The 18,409-nt window shown below is 47.4% G+C and overlaps 4 protein-coding genes across 4 annotated transcripts; 2 read left to right on the top strand and 2 right to left on the bottom strand.

Annotated features, from left to right (window-relative positions):
- Window positions 1–149: 149 nt before the first annotated feature.
- On the top strand, window positions 150–2,319 carry LOC131268828 (Golgi to ER traffic protein 4 homolog). The gene is made up of 4 exons (XM_058271107.1): window positions 150–211; window positions 886–1,034; window positions 1,158–1,533; window positions 1,612–2,319. The coding sequence occupies exons 3-4, from the start codon at window positions 1,162–1,164 to the stop codon at window positions 2,236–2,238; spliced, it is 999 nt and encodes a 332-aa protein (XP_058127090.1). The 5' UTR covers window positions 150–211; window positions 886–1,034; window positions 1,158–1,161; the 3' UTR covers window positions 2,239–2,319.
- Window positions 2,320–2,942: 623 nt separating this feature from the next.
- Window positions 2,943–6,540, bottom strand: LOC131268827 (uncharacterized). The gene is made up of 6 exons (XM_058271106.1): window positions 6,393–6,540; window positions 5,830–6,086; window positions 5,248–5,603; window positions 3,849–4,793; window positions 3,348–3,503; window positions 2,943–3,263 (listed from the first exon to the last, which is right to left on the bottom strand). Exons 1-6 carry the CDS (start codon window positions 6,538–6,540, stop codon window positions 3,188–3,190), a joined length of 1,938 nt encoding a protein of 645 aa, XP_058127089.1. The 3' UTR covers window positions 2,943–3,187.
- Window positions 6,541–7,452: 912 nt separating this feature from the next.
- Window positions 7,453–8,414, top strand: LOC131269199 (uncharacterized). Its single transcript, XM_058271537.1, has 3 exons — window positions 7,453–7,637; window positions 7,720–8,018; window positions 8,102–8,414. Exons 1-3 carry the CDS (start codon window positions 7,580–7,582, stop codon window positions 8,186–8,188), a joined length of 444 nt encoding a protein of 147 aa, XP_058127520.1. The 5' UTR covers window positions 7,453–7,579; the 3' UTR covers window positions 8,189–8,414.
- Window positions 8,415–10,787: 2,373 nt separating this feature from the next.
- Window positions 10,788–16,537, bottom strand: LOC131269711 (beta-alanyl-dopamine/carcinine hydrolase). Its single transcript, XM_058272205.1, has 8 exons — window positions 16,447–16,537; window positions 13,948–14,425; window positions 13,132–13,225; window positions 12,942–13,045; window positions 12,003–12,110; window positions 11,696–11,930; window positions 11,500–11,620; window positions 10,788–11,412 (listed from the first exon to the last, which is right to left on the bottom strand). Exons 2-8 carry the CDS (start codon window positions 14,038–14,040, stop codon window positions 11,001–11,003), a joined length of 1,167 nt encoding a protein of 388 aa, XP_058128188.1. The 5' UTR covers window positions 14,041–14,425; window positions 16,447–16,537; the 3' UTR covers window positions 10,788–11,000.
- Window positions 16,538–18,409: the final 1,872 nt, after the last annotated feature.

The following is an 18,409-nucleotide window of genomic DNA, read 5'->3' as shown; positions in this document are numbered from 1 at the left end:
ACTACACGCTCATATCAAAGCGCTGATTAAAACACAATGATTTCGCAATGATATAGTATATTCGAAAAATTACGTTAGCGTAGATCGAACTTGTGTTACATGTGGTAATCCAAGAAGCCCCTATAAGGTGGGACATGAGACTTGGGGACATCTTTGTGATCCCATTTAATGAGCATGATTTGATTTTCATCAATATATAGCCGCGATCCACGTAAGGCATCTGAATAATAGTTTTTGGAGTAAAAACAAATACTCTTTGGGATTGGCCAGCACGAAGTCCTAACCTCAATCCCATAGAGCATCTATAGGGACCCCTGGACAGACGATTTTATATCGGATGATCCCAATGAAATTTAAAAGCATTGATGATAAGCTTTTTCAATGAATATCTGATTACATTTAATGCCCTATTATGGCCTTATCACACTGGTCACCAATGGTGGCATGGAAAAAGCACTGGATTGTCAAACGACCATCGAAAACGAATGACATTGGAGTGGCTGGGGGTCCGTTGGTGAATGAGCTTGCCCGTATCACCGAGCTGTCATTGTGTGGAGTTTGGTGTATCTGGCATGTTAAGCTTGATTTGAAAGTGATTCATGTTTTTTAATTTTATTAATAATCAATTATAAGCATAATAAGATTATAAAATTTCGGTATTTTAATCTTAAACTGCCGAAAACCGCATGAACCGAAAGTGAATTATATAAACTCCCACTCCCAGGTGGCCTGCCTTATCACACTACCAAGACGCACCAGTATGTCAAACTGGATGCCAAAACCAAATTTTGACAGTTCGGTGGCTTTGCAAAGCCACCATTGGTGACCAGTGTGATAAGGCCATTAGAGCCATGATGGCAGAGTTATTGATTTGTTATTCACCAGGTGATTCACAGTACCGGAGCTGGTTGGGTTGACGTACGTTGTGCTGACGAGTTTGACATTTGTTCAGAAAACTGTGTGTTTCTATATCACCCAGAACCTTCGAGCGATTGCAGTTTCTCTTCGTTACATGGCGTAAAAAATAACTTAAGGTAGGCACAGCGTCGGGATACTGTTCCCGTTGGACAATCAATCAACCGGAAGTGGAATTCTGTGGTTCGAAGTTACTGTAGTCGTTATGGAATTCTAGGAAAAAATTTCTCTCTCCCGTTTAGAAAGATGACGTCGAACGATGAGAATATCGTCCCGGCGCGACAGGGTGCTTTCCGCGGAGTTTCTCGAGTGCTTGGAAAGCTGAAGTCGTCCATCGAATCGAAAAACTTCTACGAGGCACATCAAATGTATCGGACACTGTACTTTCGCTACGTTTCACAAGGTAAATATCAGGAGCTGCTAGAGTTGCTGTACAAAGGAGCGTTGACGATGCTGGACAACGAGCAGTACAGTAGTGGCGCCGATCTGGCCCTACTCATCATTCAAACACTCGAATTGGCGGGTTCTGCCGTAGAAGACAACGAAGAATGGATGAACCGGATATCCGAGCTAATAGGAAAAATTAAACCAAATGTCGTCGAACGCGAAACCGTGGTGGTGAGTGTGGTATCCACGTTATCTCGCGCCTTCTGCGCGTTAAATGTGGCTTATTAAACTTTGCCAAACCATTTCCAGGAGAAAGCATTGAAATGGAGTGGAACGATTTCAAAATCAGCCATCGGGCACCCACTGATGCACAAGCTGATGGCCAAGATCGTGTACAGGGAGAACAATCTTATTCAAGCCCAGCACCACTTCGCACTTTCAAAGGACAGTTTGAGCTGCGTGTCCGTGATGATCGAAGTTAGCATATTCCATGGGTACAGAAACGAGACGGATCTGTTCATCGCCCAACTGGTCCTGCAGATGCTCTGCTTGAAGGATCCGGAGACAGCGTGCGAAATGTTCGCTGCCTACATCAAATTTCACCCGCAGATCGCGCGCACCGAACCACCGTTCGCGATGCCGTTGCTCAATTTTCTTTACTTCCTGCTGGAAGCGATAGGGCAGTCCGATCGTAAGTATGTCGTTTTTCGAACGCTGTGTGATCTGTACAAACCTTCGCTGGATCGCGATCCGTCGTACGACAAGTACTTGCGCCGAATCGGAGCGAAGTACTTCGGCGCCAAGCAGCAGGAGCAATCGCGCGGCTTCGTGTTCGGCGATTTGTTGAACCAATTCTTCCAGGACCTCGATGCGGACTTTGGCGACGATCCAGTCGCTTTGCAAGAGGGCAGCAGCGAGCATGGCGAGGTTGATTAATATTTTTCCAAACACATTGTTCGCGTTCTTTCGTCACGGCTTTTTTGAAGCACCATTCACAGCCATTCAACCTTACCTACGTTGGGGTAAGAGGTGGGACTCACCATCATCTAAACTAGGGATCTCCAAACTACGGCCCGCGAGACCCTCTCCTCCTTGGGTAAATGTGGTCTAACGCTACGGTTATTCCACCCAATGCGGCCCGCGTTAAAAAAAGTTTGGAGACGCCTGATCTAAACCCCCACCAGTATGGAGTGAAATAGCTCTGATGAACTGCATGCTTATGTTTTTCTATTCATGTTCGTTTCCGTTGTAAAATTGATTTTCGGGCGTCAAGTAATAAACGCATAAACCAACTCAAATTAATCCGACTAAATTCTATTCGGACGCAATGCGTGAAGCGTCATCTATCTGGACTCTGGTTGATGGAAATTGGTGATAGTAGAATTTCCTTTTCCAATTTCAAGAAAATCGTAGAGCGACCGAAGACCGTAAGAAAAAAGGTGGTATTTACTGCTAGAAATTGTTGATAAAATGGTGCTGAAACCCTGATATGGTTCTCCATCCTCAATACCAAGCTGTGGTTTTTCGTTTTGCATAGATTGTGTGACGCGTCAACACGATTTCCACCGCGTACAACCATATTGAGTTCGTGTAGAAAAAGATTGAAAATAAAAAAAAAAACTTTAAAAACACAGAAATGATGCATTTGAAGAATTTTATTGAAGCGATTCTACTCAACAGCGCCCATCATATGCTGTGCTTCTGGGGATGCGGCCACCGCAATGCACAAACGAAGCGCAGCGGCAAACCTTTAGGACGCAGGTTTGTGGGTCGATGGGAGTAGAATTGAAGGGGCAGTAACATTTAGTACACACATTATTTGTTGCGTATTTCATTATTGGAGCCCAGGCGGGGGCTGCTGAAGCCGTGTCCTTTTAATACCAGCTCACTTGGTTGGTACATAGGTGGCAATGAGTGCGGACATTGGTGACAGCGGTACGGCATCGACGGGTACTTTCGATCTGCGGACGAAAAGAAAGCGGATAGCACATTTACAGTGGTAAGCGTCTTGTGGTACGCGAATTCTGTTTGCTTGCTGTACTCACTTGACACCAACGTTCGGAACGGCGTAGTTCTGACTGGTCAGAACGACGGTCAGCTCACTGCTGATGCCTTCGATGGCACTGAAGTCGGCCTTCGTTTCCTGGTCACCCTGGGCGAGGTTGAGTACCACAAAATATCCCGGATTACCTGACTTTAGCCTACAGTAGAAATAGTGTACCAATTTAGTAAGCAACAATACACGGCTGTGAAAGTGATTATGCAATCGCAGGGAACACGATTTACGTTCGCTCTGTCGTTTTTATACATAATATTAAATTTAGTTTTAATATCACCATATATACGAACGTAAATTTTATCCCAAGGCTTGCAATCGCAATTGGTTAGTAATGTGACGAAACTTACATATAGCTAAGAGTGATGAATATTAGCAGTCACCAGCGAAATTGGCAAGCATATACAAATAGAGTGTTTGTGGAATGATGGTGTTTTTGTTAGTAGCGATAGAGTGTGCGGTAGTTAGGCAATGGAACGATGGTACTTACCGAGTGTAGGCGATGGCGGTGGCGTTCGCGTCATTGTAAACGTTGAACAGCCCATGCTGGAAGGAAGGTGTGGTACGGAATTTCTCCAGCAGCTCGACGCTCTCGTGCGACACATTGCTCAGCGCATCAACCGGGAAGACGGGCACACCAGGAAGTAAAAAGTGGAACACGGCCCACTCCGACGCGTTCAGCGAGGTGCTGTTGTAGCGCAGCTGGAGCCAAGACTTGTCACTGGCCGGCTGATTGTTGCTGACCGTGCGGTATGCGCTTTCGATGTCCTTGCGCAGCTTTCTGGTAGCGTTCGGGCCAGCTACGGTGTCTCGCAGGTCGAACTCGATGTTGCCGTATAGCGGAGCATCAATCGGCAGTGTGCCATTGACGGTGAATACCTCCAGTCGATGGAGATACTCGGTGACGGAGAGGAACGCCTCGCCGTCCGTCTGCTCGTGCACGAACGTGGACAGCTCGTGGAACAAGCTCCCGAGCCCGTCGCGGTACGTCGTTTCCCGGTGCGTATAGAAGCCGTACTGATTCACGGTCTTTGTCTTGTCAACATCGACCGGGTTCATGATTGTCTCTTCTTCACCGTCGGCATTGATGAGCAGATGCTTCGCGTTGTTCAGCCGAACTCCTCGCACTCCAAGCTCAAGCAACTGCTTGAGAGTGTTCTTGAGCCGGTCGCGCGCGGATTGTGCTTCGAAATTCAGATCGTACCGGTCGGGACCAAACTGCGACAGAACGTACATCCCGTTACTGGCGGTTTCCCAAGCGCTCTTGTCATCGACAACGGACAGCCAGCTTGTTGGAGGTTGTTTGCTCGTATCTCTCCATACGAAGGCACGGTACTCTGGGCCATCCTTCTGCCCCAGCGCAGTTTGGAACAGCGAATCGTTCTTGGTGACAAAGTTCGGCGTGATGTCAACGGCCACCTTTATGTTTTTGGACCTGGAACCAATTCAAAATCAATACTTGTAAATTCATTTGAATTCAATCATAGGTAATATTTATCTGTAATTTAACTATTTTAACGAAATCTAGAACTAAGTTAAACTTAGGTTTTCAATATATTACAAAATATTCAAGTAAATGAAATTAATAGAACGGACACATAAATTAACGGACTGTTAAATAGTTATCCAATATCGAAACAACCATCGGTGTTGCATCATCCAAAGCGATAAGATCATCTACAAGATATATGTAGAAGACCCATGTGCGCATGGGAGACACAATTCTTCACACACACGCGCACATGTACATTCAACTTTCTTCGAATCCACACGAGGCGATAGAGTAGAAGATCCAAGGTCGACTTGATTAAGACATCCGAAAAGCGGAAGCGGCCACTAAACACAATTATCTCGTTTCAGTTTCGTTAGCCCTAGCCCAGGTCACTTACCCGAAATCGGCGACCAGCTTTTTCAGCTGCTCCTGGACGGCAGGCGTGTCCACAAAGTATGTTTGGTCCGCCGGAAGCTCGTAGATCACACCCTTGGCACCGTAACGTTGAGCTTGCTGCAGTTGCTCGTCGTAGCGTTCGCCACCGGTCAGCTCCATCAGAGGACCCTCCTGCCACCAGGAAAGCGGCACGGGGGCAGCACACTTGGGCGCATCGTAGATGATGTAGAACGAACCGAGCAGCATCGCCACCCAGAGCGCCCAGAACAAAACGAACAGCAGCCAGCGAAGGCGCACCCAGAACGGGTCGTTCGCGTATTTCATCAGCTCCTCCTTGGTCATCCCGGTGAACGTTTGCTGCCGGAAGGAGAGTACGTTTTAGTGGTCTGTTTGTCTCAAACGTTGGCACCAATGGGTCCGGCTCGTCTCGACCACTGGTATTTATAACCTTAAAAAGCCATCTCCCACCCAAGTTCCGGCGCCATTCACGAATGTTTGCATTCGCACTGAAGGCGCTAATTGAAAGCGCAACTAGCAATTACGCGCTATACACAAAGTTTTCGTTTTCGGTGGTCAAGATTACCTGATTCTCCAGCTCCATGTCAATACGAGCGTCCCCATTTTTCGACGAGATGAACTTCACCTCCACCTCTTTCTGGGCCAGTCGATCCTTCTCCGTGGGCTCAGCATCGCTGCGTACGATGGCGGCATCGGCACCGCCACCGTTCAGCATCCGCTCTTCCTCGCCATCCTTCGCTCCGGTTCCGTTTTCGCGTGGCATCCCGTGGCCTTCGCTGGTAGCCGCTAGCTGCTGCTGCTGGTGGTCACTCTTGCTCGAACCTTGGGGGAGTATAGAGACACGGACAGGACGTTAAATATAGCCAACGGGTGAAAACGTAGTACGCACGCAATAGTGTCACAGTAATGACGCAAATACTTTTGACGTCAGGCAACCACGTTAAGTTTTTCCCTTGCGTTCATGAAAGTAGTATGTTTCGTGCGAGGCTGGATCTCGTTCTTTATCTCCCACCATCCAACCAAACGCACGAAAAAAACAATTGCAGTAGCGGAAATCTTCTATGTTACAGCATTTAATAACTTAACAGAACATATTCATCCAAAATCGCGCATGCATCCAATACTAACCGTCTAATCCGTTTCTATTAACGTCTGGCTCGCAGATCTTCTTATAGCTTTCTTTCAGCTCACCCTCTGCACGGAGTGCTTCGTTAGCGGCGGACTGCTGTCTGACGCCTTCGATATCGAGCTTGGTACTGTTCCTACCTTCATCCATCTAGGACGATTCCTACTCCGACTCGGTCGGGCACGGTCGAAAGCGAGAACAGAGCAATATGCTGCCACACCCCCGTCGTCTGCCAGACAGAGACGTCCATACGGAGAGTACATAGAAATAGAAATAGATACGTGTGACTGTGCTTGCCTGCCATATATCGGTACTTCCCCCGTTCGAACGGGTTGGGTTTATATATTCACTTTGGCTGTGTGCTCGCTCGCGGGACGCGTTGGCTTGCCCCGAGCAGGTTTTTTTAACGATGTGGCCACACGGGTTTATCCAATACCACAATACAAGGCGTTCCAGTTGCTAGGTCGCACAATACTCGATGGAATGTGGTGTGGTACGCGGTGTGTGTTGCCTGGAGCACGCGCTATCAAGGCCTTTGATCAAAGGCCCTAGCAACGTTGTCGTGGCGCCAGACAAAGATGGCGGATAATCTTGTGTTCACATCGTCTTGTTCGAAACGCTTTGAAGCCAGATTTGTTAGTTCTATGTACTAGTGTTTTTGGCTTCCTAAAATGTTATCAACTATGGAATTTACAGAGCTTTCTTAAACAAAATTATCATAGCAAACAAAATCAAAAATATCATCATAGCAAACAAAATTGCAAACTATTTTTAGAAAAAAAAACGGATATCTTTATTATACAGCTCGCACCATGCAAGCAGAAAATAGCTGGTATCTTGTGTAATAACTACATACCATACCATTTACCAATGTAAAACTCTATTTTGAGAACGCTTAATAATGTTTTTTTAAATTACAATTCCACAACGCAAGTAACTGCCAATTTGAAAGCGAAACCCCGCTAACGAGCTATATACGTTTTGCTGCAATGGCTTGTATGGCTCTTTTGGGTGTGCCCAAGCTGACAAGCTGTCACCGATCGTTTTGTGTTTATGAGTAAACCAAACCAGAGAAGCTGTAGCGCTTATTTACATTCCGTCGCCTCCGTTGTGTTTTACTACGGGCGGGTTATTACATTCCCAAAATTACATTCCGTCCCTAATCTGTGCGTGAAGTAGTGTACCGACGATGGATTATTCCAAACTAATTGCTTTTATTGTGCTTTTTGTTGGGCTGCTCAGCGAATGTAAGTACCACACCGAATGTACCCGCCCAAAGGGCGTAGCTTGCAATTGCACGCTCATACGCCCCACATCTTGTCCTTGCAGGCAGCGCTCACGAATGCTACGTTTGCTCGAACCAGACCGGAAATACGGACAAATGTTTGAACACGGTTAAAATATGCGAGCAAGGAGAGGACGCCTGCCTGACGGAAATTAGATGGGGCAGCACGCCATACTTTTCGCTCGGTGCCCAGAAGCAGTTCTACGTTTCGAAACGGTGCGCCAAGAAGGAGATTTGTCAACGCATTCGTACCAAACACATGCCGTACTGCACACATATTTGGTACGAAGACTGGACCTGCTCTGCCTGCTGTTTGGGCGATCGCTGCAACTATTACGTGATTGTGCGTGAACACCCGGTTTTCGGTTCACGGAGCCTGGCCGATGCTCAACTTATCAGGACCTAATGCTTTTCGTTCCATTTCAGAGCGCTGCACCCTCGATAACAATGTCAGCATTTCTTGCAGTTATCGCAACAGTTGGTTTGCTGACGCGCACCATTCTATGGAGCTGAAACGTATGAGCGTCTTGGAGTAGTTGATATCAGTAAAGGAGTACTGCGTGAAGAAGTGCGTGAAGAAGTGTGCCTACCACAGCCGTAGCTATGTAACGAGAGCCGAATAAGTGAATCTCTAGGAATTACAGTTTCTGTGCCGTCCTAATTTTGTCATCTACGAATCCGTCCAATTTTATCATAGACAACATCATGTAACATTGTTGAAATATACATTACATTGTAATCTTATAGCTTTTGAGTGCAAACTTTTTTTTCTATTAGTAGACATTGAATTGATTGAAAGTTGTGCGAAAGGATACAAAAAAAACTTATGAGGGAAAACACAAAATGTTGTTGGGACATGTAGCGGAATTTTTCGAATCTCAGGCTTATTGTTGAATGGACAAATTACCAGACACAAGTCCACCCAATGGAATAATCTTTCTGAAGTATATATTTCAACACTGCGGCTAGCTTTATTGTTGAATACTTCTTTCGACTTTTACATCTCTTTTAATGTATAAGAAATGCTACAATGTAAACAACACCACACCCTGTTATTGTAATTGGAAATGCAAGACCAAATGCATGTCTGAGCGGTCGTCTACGCAGCTAATGGATTTTAAATTGAGAGCACTCGTTTGGCTTATACCTGCTCATGTTCTTTCCTAGCTTGCTTATAACTGCTTATGACCTTCAGTAGCTCGCTGCATTTAATATATTAGATTAGATCTATACATTATAATTTAAAACAATAATTTAGGGTTTACCATTGACGCTTCGTAAATGTATTGAATTAAGCATGGTGTATTTTTACAAAAAAAGTGCACACTAGCACAAACAAGTCATACTAACATTCACAAGAATTTCAAAGAAATCTATTTTTATAAAATCAATTCAAATACACATTTGTAATACGAAAACGTGCCAGCGAAGTATGACGAACAGTATCAACCGGATGTGAAGTTTTAACATTCAACCGTTCGCGTATTCTTGGAACACAGGCAAGGAAGTATTCATATATCGCAGTGATGGATTCCTTTCTCAATAAGTAACACGTGCAATGACTGGCAGCAACTCAGGCCAATCAGATTACATGAAGAAGGCCTTGCTCGGTCGATGCTTTTTAATATATTGAAAGTGCTTGCATTTCTCAAACAGAAACAGCACGAATCCAAGGATAGCACAACGCTTACAGGAAGCAATTTATCAATCAAGCTTTAGCCAAAAATATAAAATCAAATATGCAAATATGAAAAGATTGTTAGGATGTATTTTAGATACGTCGCTATATGAATGACACCTTGAAAATGAAGCTGTGGACATTTTGAGGGTTCGAGGAACAATCGATTGATAAGCAATCTTAATACGAAAAACCCGGTTCGTCATCCGGTGTTGTACAGTATTGCTTAACGGTTGCCTCTACCAGACTTCTGCAATACAAGATAGCAGGCGTGCTCGTCTTGGCTTTGCTATCTCCAAGAACTTGATGGTTTTACGGCAGGGCATTAATCTCGCATCTTGTAGGAAAAGATAAGAAGCCCCTGGATCTATATTTGCTCGCGTTGTCTTGTCTGCTCTACATGTGCCGCTCGTAGCTCTGGTGAGGATGCTACCTACAAGATTCGACTCGCTTCTAACAAAACACAATTTACGAAATGTTCCTCTGCTGTCTTTCAGTTTGAGTTCCAAGTCGATGGTTTTCCTTTTAAAACTAATGCGATAGGATTGTGACCTTGCCTGTCCTACTTTGCTAGAGTGGTAACTTATCTTCCACCCGTTTCCCTGCCACTCCAACGGGTTGCTAAGCCATCAATCAAACCAGCTTGGTTTGTGAGACGCGACGGACATAATGAGGATTATCTAAAAAACAAAAAATAAAAAAAACAAATGATTATAAGTATCGTTTGATTAGGGTTGTTAAGTATGTTAAGACTAAAAATAAAATACACACACATACCGTTCGTCCACTTACTGCCCGTCTGCCGACGCTCTGCATAGACTTGGTTTATTTCGTTCTTCGTGACCTAGGCTAATTTATGAATAAATATTCTAAAGTAGATTACCTTGTCGTTAGAAGACCGCTGCGTATTAAACCACCGGTCCAATGTAAATGAGCACGCTAGAATCGTGATGAACGTGTTGGTGGAAGATTTTTCTGGTTCAGGTAGAAGCTGATAGGGAAAGACCAACAGCCAAGAGCTTTAAAATGCAGCTAAGCCGTGCTCTGGAAGGGGTTTTGATCATGCTGTGAGATCATCGACACACATGCGGCCTCTAGTTTTCGTCGCGTATTTCGTATTTCGATTTCGGCGCTACGGGTTGTGGTGGTCGCTCGTTTTCGTTTAGGCGGACCAAAACGGAAGATGCTAATTGCACGCAGACGGGTTAGTTTGCGGTGCTGCGAATTGCCGAAAACCCCGTTTTAGTTTGCACGGTCTGTGACCTCTGCGAGCCTTCCTCGAGAAGTATGCCTGCTGCCCCCGCTCCCCCCGCCAAAACGACAACTGACATCTACCAATAGGTCTGTAGGCGATGGAGAACATACAAAAACGAACGAAATTGGTCATCACGCAAGCGGGCGGGATTGCAAACGCTGCTGGGAAACCGGTACTTCTTTTCCCTTGTGGAATAAGCGTAGTATATTTCACCATTGTTAAAAGTATAATAAAATAATTTAGAAAAATAACATGTGGAACAAGGGGCATGTGGTGAGAGGTGAAGTATAGTGGTTGGTCGAAAATTTCGCCCGCGGTTGCCGCCTGCCAAACATTACACCCACCGTGTCAGCGCCGCCGGAGATGTGTGTTTCGATGTCACCCGTCAATCATTAGTCCTTCAGCACGAGCGGTAACACGACGAGCGGTGCATTGAACTTCGGGTTGTCCGAGTAGAGCGTCCAGGTGCGGCGAATGCAGTCGAAGATGCCGACGCACACCGTCTTGATGACATCCTTGGAGCCGTTCTCGCGGAACACCGTGTGCTCCTGGGCGCTCGTGTCGCCCAGCATCTTGATCACGTCGTGCACGGAGCGGGGCGTCTGGAAGCCGCCGAACGTCTTCATCCGCTCGACGGACGAGTCGATGATGAGCCCGGTCACTTCCGGCACCGGCAGCCGGAGGTACTTGTTCGCGTGCATGATGCACTCGCCCGGGCTGGCGGTGAAGATGTTCAGCTGCGACTGGTCTCCAGACATGGCCGGCCCCATTTCAGCGTTGTGGAATAGCCGGTCCCCTTCCTGCCTGCAGTAGTGAGATGAAGAAAAAGAGAAAGGTGAAAGTTGCTTCCACCTGCCACTCGGTATTCGACGCGTTCGGCGGAAACCTTACTTCAAGAACGTCATATTGACCGAACATCCGTCCGCCGCCCCAACACCATTGTCCCGCAGGATCTGTTGTGCCTGGATGAAGTTTTCCGCCGACAGCAGCGCCCTGGTAATGAAATGGCGCGCTACACAGAGAAGAAAAACAAGCGGATCTTGTTTGAGCAGCTTGTTCAGCAACCGATGCGCCGGTGCAAACTTACGCGTTTTACCACTGCAGAGCGTTTTCGCGCTGAGTGTGTTGATCGAGAAGACCAGCCCATGGTGGTTGTAGTTCATCGTGTAGCCGGGCAGATGGCCGGCGTAGCAAAGGGAGGTGAACCGCTCCTCGGTCACGTTGTACTTGCCCTGCGGGCTGTCGGAGATGATGTGCGCCGACACGAAGTAGTAATGGTTCAGCACCTCGGCCAGTGCGTCCTCCGTGTGGGCAAGGATTTCCTAATCAATATAGAACATACAATCCGATATCAATAACGCCCCTCGCGAGTGCTGGCACACGACAATACTAACGCAGTCGGGCTCGTTCACGCAGATGGTGGAACATCCGATCGGCTGGTTTATGGAGTTCTGACCCTCCGCCACCACCGGCAGAATATCATCGAGATGTAACAGGAACAGCTATCGATTTGATGTGGGAAAAAGAAGGTTACTTTGGCGTTTAGGCTATGGACAAACGTTTGAATCGTTTTGGGTAATCATATTTTAACACTAGAACTACCCGGTCAGTCATTTTGACTGTAACTTAAGCCCACTTAGTTAACCACTTAAAGGGCACGAATAAAAACTGCTTGTCGTTCCACATATTCAATGGAATATCCTGTCATAAATACTAACATTAAAAACTGAATTGTTTCCTTTAGATTCCACAAACTTTACTTAATATAAGTAAAGGTGTAGCATATTGTTCGAGAAACAACTATCAGTCATTTTGACTGGTCGCGTCCAAATCCTGGTAGTTCTAGTGTTAATCTATGACATCGCAACGGCTAATCCGCTGAACTTAAACCAGTCACCGAAGAGGTCGTCGGCGACCCTTTTGCAGCGGACAGGTTTAGCTTTAGGACGACAAGGTCACTCCGGAAGTACCAACGGGTTGCTGTGAGTTGCTGTCTGAAGGCGACTACGAAACCGATCGAAGGGCTTTTTAAAACAACGACAATGACCCGAGCACACGGGTGGGGCCCCCGTCTGGATTTACGGAAGCATGAGGCGAGGCGTGTGTTTCTTCGCCTGCAGCGCAAAAGGCATCATCATTTACGTAACTTCAAGCAACTTCCGTTAATAAGCTTATCACTAACAGGATTAGAAAAAGGTCCCTTTTGCACAGGAGTCAGCTTAATGCGATTATTGCTGGTGTAATGTTTATGTAATCAAACCACAACCGTTATTATGCGCGTTGAGAAATTTAAAGACATATTTAGTGCGGGTGAAGGAAAGTTTATCTCTTACCTTGTGGAACTCCACCTGCGCGCCATCGGCCGTACCCTCCAGCTCCCGCACGTACTGCGGGAACGATCGCTTCACGCTTTCCAACGTTGCGTTGTAAATTTTACCTGATGAGCAGATTGCAAGGAAGGATGCATTACATTAGGGGCCACGATAAGATACGATTGCCGTTGTGTCTCGAGTCTCTACTTACGGCCTTCCTCGGTATGGTACAGTGGCAGATAGCTGTTGTTCAGCGGTCCAGAGAGTTGTAGAAAATTTTTGATGATCGACCCAAAAGTACGACCCTACAGAAGAAATGGAAAAGAGAAGAACCATCCTTAGCCGCAGTTTCAGGTCTATTCTGCCTGACGGCCTATTTCCGCGTATTCTACATGATCGACCCGGAACAGGATGTGCTACTAAGAGGAGAGTCGGCGTCTCTTCTCGTGATCGGCCGCAGGTTCGCAGACGAGGCCAATCACATGAGGTTTTAGGTTCGGTGGTCTACCATTCAGCTCTCATCTGAATGTTTCGATGCACCAGAGGCGCCCCCGTACCTATGATGCGGGCTTGTAAGCAGCCGTCCGGAGCACTGAAGCATTTCAAGCTGGCGAACAGCCAGACAACATAGTGAATTGCCCTTCGCGGTGGTATTTAGCAACAATGTTACCAAGGTCCGACTAGCTACCAAGGTCGAATAGTTGCGTCTAGACTAGTACCAGCCTTCGGGTGATTAAAACGGTTATCTGCATTAACGACCTGTAGAGTACGTGACTCCCATAACTATTTCGCTAGCCTCCTAATGAAACCCATTTCGTCCGACTGTTGTCGTGGGTTAAGCTCTAAAAGATGCCGCATTTGAACAATGATTATCGCCAGTACGCTATCAACCAGCGTCATCGAACTCGCTTTTAAAAATCGGAAGATAGAGGATCATCCCATGTGGTTCGTTGGGAGTTCTAAGGGGTATTCCTACAAAAACCACACTAGGTGCATGTGCAGGACACTGATGGCAGTGACTACTTACCACGTCATAGCCGACGTCATAGTGGGTGCCTCTGGTGTACAGGATCGGGATGCTCTGCCGGCGCGGGATGTTGGTGATCGTCAGCTGCGACATGATGTTGCTTTGTGGTGATTGTTGTGGCTTGCTAACTCCTGTTGAGAGCTTTCCTCGCTGGCGCTGCAGTGCACTACACAGCACTGTTCAGAATGTGGATGGAGAATTGGATGTTCCTAGCTGGAGTTGATCGTGGAGCTCGTATTGGTTGTTCTCGTTGCACTCGGTTCACTTTCCCGCCTGATAAGTACAATGCTTGTCGTTCAAACAGTACGTGCTACACGTGCGAGGGCACCACAATCGAGCACCGATAAGACACAACTACGCAGAGTTCGGCACTGAGCCGCACACTAAACTGTCCAATGAAGCTCCGTCCGGACGATCGATAACGGCCTGAGTGTGGTAGACGAGCTGAAGACAAACTGGCGCCAAAAACGGGTTGCAACTAGAACGGTCGGCAATGGCAGGTCGTGGCGCACTGGTGCAGGCAGAAGTCAGCAACGAGAAATACACCGCGGCAGGACAAGAACGTTGTATTCCGCTCGCGACTCTCTTCAAGCGGTAACTGGTGGTCTAGTTATGCTTCCGTCCTGTTTATAAATATTCTACTCGCCTCGGCCATGCTGCTGCCCTGCCGACGCGCAGGCTTTGGTGTTGTAGGCATCGCTACCACCATCAACACCACAACCACGTCCACCACCACCACCACCACCGTCGCCGCCACCGTCATCATGAGCCCCATCGCGTACCTCGTGCGAACACACCTTCAGCCGCAGTCTCCGAAACTTCCACTGCCTGCCCCATCTGTTGACCCTCTTGCCGCGACAATCCAATTCCACGACATCGGCGACAGCGTCGTCAAACGCCAACCACGACGATGAAGCACCTCACGGACCGATCTTTACGTGTGTTTCTATTTTTTTTTCTTCCATCAGCATGCTCCATCTCACGTTGGTATCAACGACGACCTAACCGTGTGAGATTTACGGCCGACGATGTTTTAAATCGTCGGTCAAATTTGAACCTAATGACAGCTACATTTTAAAACTAGTTTAAGCTAAGTAAACAAAGTTTTGGAGATCTTAATAAGCATCCTTTAACCCGAGTCCATCTAAGCCAGGTTTTATGCGTTACTTATCTAAATTTTCGAGGTCAAATAGGTAACGGTTAATAATTATATTTTGAAATCGACAAACTGACCAGTAGTTTAAAAATATTGGATGTGTTTCGAGACTCCAAAAGTACAACCTGCGTTGACTATGACAAATGGAAAAGCGCGAAATGATTTTTGCTGAACTATGCAGTTTAAAAATATATAAAGTAAAGACAGCTGTTCGTTAACACCAGTCAAATATCATGTGTGAATATCACGGCTTTGAATTGCAATGAATTTGAAGTGAAGATTTGCATCCTTTTGAAAGTGAGTAACGAATGCATCCATCGTTTTGTGTGAAGCACACCCATAGTGCAGCGCGGTGTTTGCCGAGTGTTTCGGTTGGTGGTTCGGTAGCGGTAGCGAGCGCGCGGGATGGTGGGAAAATTAGTCACCTGAAGAAGACGAGGCAGACGGTGGACGGCCGGCAGGATTTCGTGGCTGCGGGCGGCGAAGTGGCGGGCGAAACACGGACGAAATGCATTTGGTTCTCTAATGCGTCCGCATAGTGGGATCTCCTTCGTGACGGATGGCGGAGGCGACGGACGACCAGGTGTGTCGTGTGTCCAGGCCAGTAAGCCTATTTGTTGCCGCTGTGGGCCACCACCACACGCTCATGCTGCTAGTGTGCACTAGGTCCTTCTCCGTCCCAGGCGCACCGGTCGATAAGGCCCCCAGATCCCCCTTCTCCTCGCCTGGCGATGCCGGCCGGATTGCGTGCCATGCTTTGCGCTCACTTCCCTGACCTTACGTAACGAGGCGGGTGGCACGGCATCGAACGGTAAGGGTAATCGGTTTTGGAAGTAGATTAAGAACAGGCCCCACGACCCGGCAAACGTGACGTCATGCAGCATGCCGCGCGGAAATAGGTTTGTGGAGCATGCATACATTTTCAAGCGGCGCTACCGACCGCCCGCCCGCCCGCCCGCCCGCCCGCCAACCAGCCGGCACATATTCGTATGTAAATGAGAAGAGCAGCAAACACCGGAGCGGCACCCTTGGGCAAATTATCGATTTTTTGATCGTCGATTAGAGGCTGCGGGTCTAAGGGCTTCGCGGGGAGGGGGGGGAGCATGGGGCACGACGAACAGCGGATGGCGGTAGGGGAGGTGTCCACGGTTTCGTGCGCTTGGGGTTGTAGGGTTCGATGTCGAAGAACTATCACGAACGCTTGTGACACGCGGGGCATCTGGTTTATCTCGGCCTATGCCACCGGGGCCGGCTATGTTCTAAGACAGGTGCAGGTCGGTTATGCTGGACCGCACCGCACCGGACCTCCACACACACACACGCACACCTTCTGGTGCACTGACATTGAGAGCTGCCTTTTCGGAGGTAAGACCGTGACCGGATCGGAACGAGTCGAACGAGGAAACGGCGGCCGGCGTACAGCGACCGACAAAACTATGGCCGCACACACGGGCTGGTTTGCTACGGTGAGATTGAAACCGTTTCGGTCGTTACTCACCCACTTCTGTGCGTACTTCAACAACTAGCTCGATGGAGCCAAATAATCGCAAAAGGTACTTACGCGATTAGGCTGGCGAGTCTGCTAGCAGATGTACTACCATAAACCTTTGGTCGTTGACCGGCTTAGCTTGGTGTGCCGTGTTATAAATGCTATCAGCTCTGGCAAACGGTCGTTTGGTCTTTTGGACACAGAAAGGGCAAACACCTAGGCGATGATAGAACCGTACTCAAAAAAAAAAAAAGAGATACAATTAAGCAGAAATACATTCGAACCCGGTGAAATGTAAATTCTGCAGTGGAAAAAAGGTTTAGAAAAAGGGTAAATCGTTTGTACAAATGTGACCTACAAATTGTGTTTGACCCCAAAACAACAATGTAAACTGAAGTCACCGAAAAATATGTGGCACAATTGTGTGCGAAAGGGGAAAAAGGATAAAAAAAATGTAATGGCGCCCTCATCACAACATTAGCCACATATTATTCTCTCTCTCTATGCGTTATCTAACGCAGCATTAAGGGTAAAATGTTCGCGATCTCAAGGTGCCTTTCTTAATCTTTCACCCGCTACCACAAGTAGAGACGTGCGTGTATATTTATTTGTTTATGTTATTTGATAAACGTGTTCCAAAACAAAAAAAAAAACAAACTTGTCCCACTTTGGGTTAGCTAACGGCCTGATAACTGATCCGTTTGTGGTTTAGTGCGAGATTCGAAGAAACGGCTTCGAAAAGGTCGCGCCGAAAGTACCGAAAAATCGGTCCAAGAAACATGAAACCCGCAAAGCAGGAAAGCGGAAGCGGTTGCTTCGTAATTGTGTTTATTTGTTGGGTCGTTAACGTTGTGCTAAGGTGCATTTAAAAATTTGTTAGACACAACTTTCGATACGCTGGTTGTTTTATTGGCTTCTTTTTTTTTGGGTTTTTGTTAGATGAGTTTCCAGAACCGAACAGCGAGCGGAACGGTGTGTCGAAAATTTTGACACTTCCTGTCCGGAGCATGAACCGCATCGAAGACCGCGTCGTCGCCGCCGCCGCCGAGCGTCGTCATGTATATCGTGTTTCCGCCTACGTGATTTACTGGTGCGCTTAAGCTACCCCCTACTACCCCCGCTTCTCCACCGCAGTATTTAAACTGAGCATTAACATTCGGACTTCTGCAGGTGTAAAATCTCGCTAAACCCACCCTCCCCCACCGCCGTCAGCAGCCAACCATCGTCCCAACCGCTTCCGGTTACACCACATCTCTCGCCCGCTCCAAAGCCCGTAAAAGCTCGTTTTGAGGGTAGGTTCGTTCGTGTCCCATCTGCGAGCATGACCTTTTTTTTTATTACTTCTTCTTGCCATGACCACAACACGACGACGGATCGATTCGTGCCCGATGCGTGTCGGGCTCCGTTCCGGCGAGCCATTTAAACTCCTTCTTCACGAGCGCCGTCGTTTAAGCGATTAACGCGGGGCTGCCCCACAATTTGAATAATAGCTTTCCGCGTTTCCTTCGTGCTTGGTGGGCTGGGAGTCGGCATATCCCGCGGGACTCCTGGCGACAAGCTTAACAAACCCCAACAACCGAGGGCACTATTACAGCGTGCACCATCGGTAAGATTATGGTCACGATCATGCAGCCGGGTGGGTGCTTAAGTAAATCAAATGCAAGAAATTATAAAAAAGAAAACAAAGAAACCGCAAATTTTCTACGATTAGTGCTAACCTTGAGCCTTTGCCTTCGAGCACAGGTTGCGCTAACTTTCCGGCAAAGCTGGAAGAATCGGGTCCCCGGACCGCCACCGGGTGTCCAGTCCCATGGTGG

This window comes from Anopheles coustani, chromosome X, assembly GCF_943734705.1.
Source record: "Anopheles coustani chromosome X, idAnoCousDA_361_x.2, whole genome shotgun sequence".
NCBI classification, from domain to species: Eukaryota; Metazoa; Arthropoda; class Insecta; order Diptera; family Culicidae; genus Anopheles; species Anopheles coustani.
This window is presented reverse-complemented; position numbering and strand designations above follow the sequence as displayed.

Bases quoted from the DNA above. Each gene is read 5' to 3' on its own strand.
- LOC131269199 (XM_058271537.1), top strand. From the start codon at position 7,580: ATGGATTATTCCAAACTAATTGCTTTTATTGTGCTTTTTGTTGGGCTG. The intron at 7,638-7,719 runs GTAAGTACCACA...TTGTCCTTGCAG, and splicing joins TGTTGGGCTGCTCAGCGAAT to GCAGCGCTCACGAATGCTAC. The intron at 8,019-8,101 runs GTGCGTGAACAC...GTTCCATTTCAG, and splicing joins GCTGCAACTATTACGTGATT to AGCGCTGCACCCTCGATAAC.
- LOC131269711 (XM_058272205.1), bottom strand. From the start codon at position 14,040: ATGTCGCAGCTGACGATCACCAACATCCCGCGCCGGCAGAGCATCCCG. The intron at 13,226-13,947 runs GTAAGTAGTCAC...TTTCTTCTGTAG, and splicing joins ATGACGTCGGCTATGACGTG to GGTCGTACTTTTGGGTCGAT. The intron at 11,931-12,002 runs GTTAGTATTGTC...TATATTGATTAG, and splicing joins GCGTGAACGAGCCCGACTGC to GAAATCCTTGCCCACACGGA.
- LOC131268828 (XM_058271107.1), top strand. From the start codon at position 1,162: ATGACGTCGAACGATGAGAATATCGTCCCGGCGCGACAGGGTGCTTTC. The intron at 1,534-1,611 runs GTGAGTGTGGTA...AACCATTTCCAG, and splicing joins TCGAACGCGAAACCGTGGTG to GAGAAAGCATTGAAATGGAG.
- LOC131268827 (XM_058271106.1), bottom strand. From the start codon at position 6,540: ATGGATGAAGGTAGGAACAGTACCAAGCTCGATATCGAAGGCGTCAGA. The intron at 6,087-6,392 runs GTTAGTATTGGA...TACTCCCCCAAG, and splicing joins TAATAGAAACGGATTAGACG to GTTCGAGCAAGAGTGACCAC. The intron at 3,264-3,347 runs GTGAGTACAGCA...TTTCGTCCGCAG, and splicing joins GTTCCGAACGTTGGTGTCAA to ATCGAAAGTACCCGTCGATG.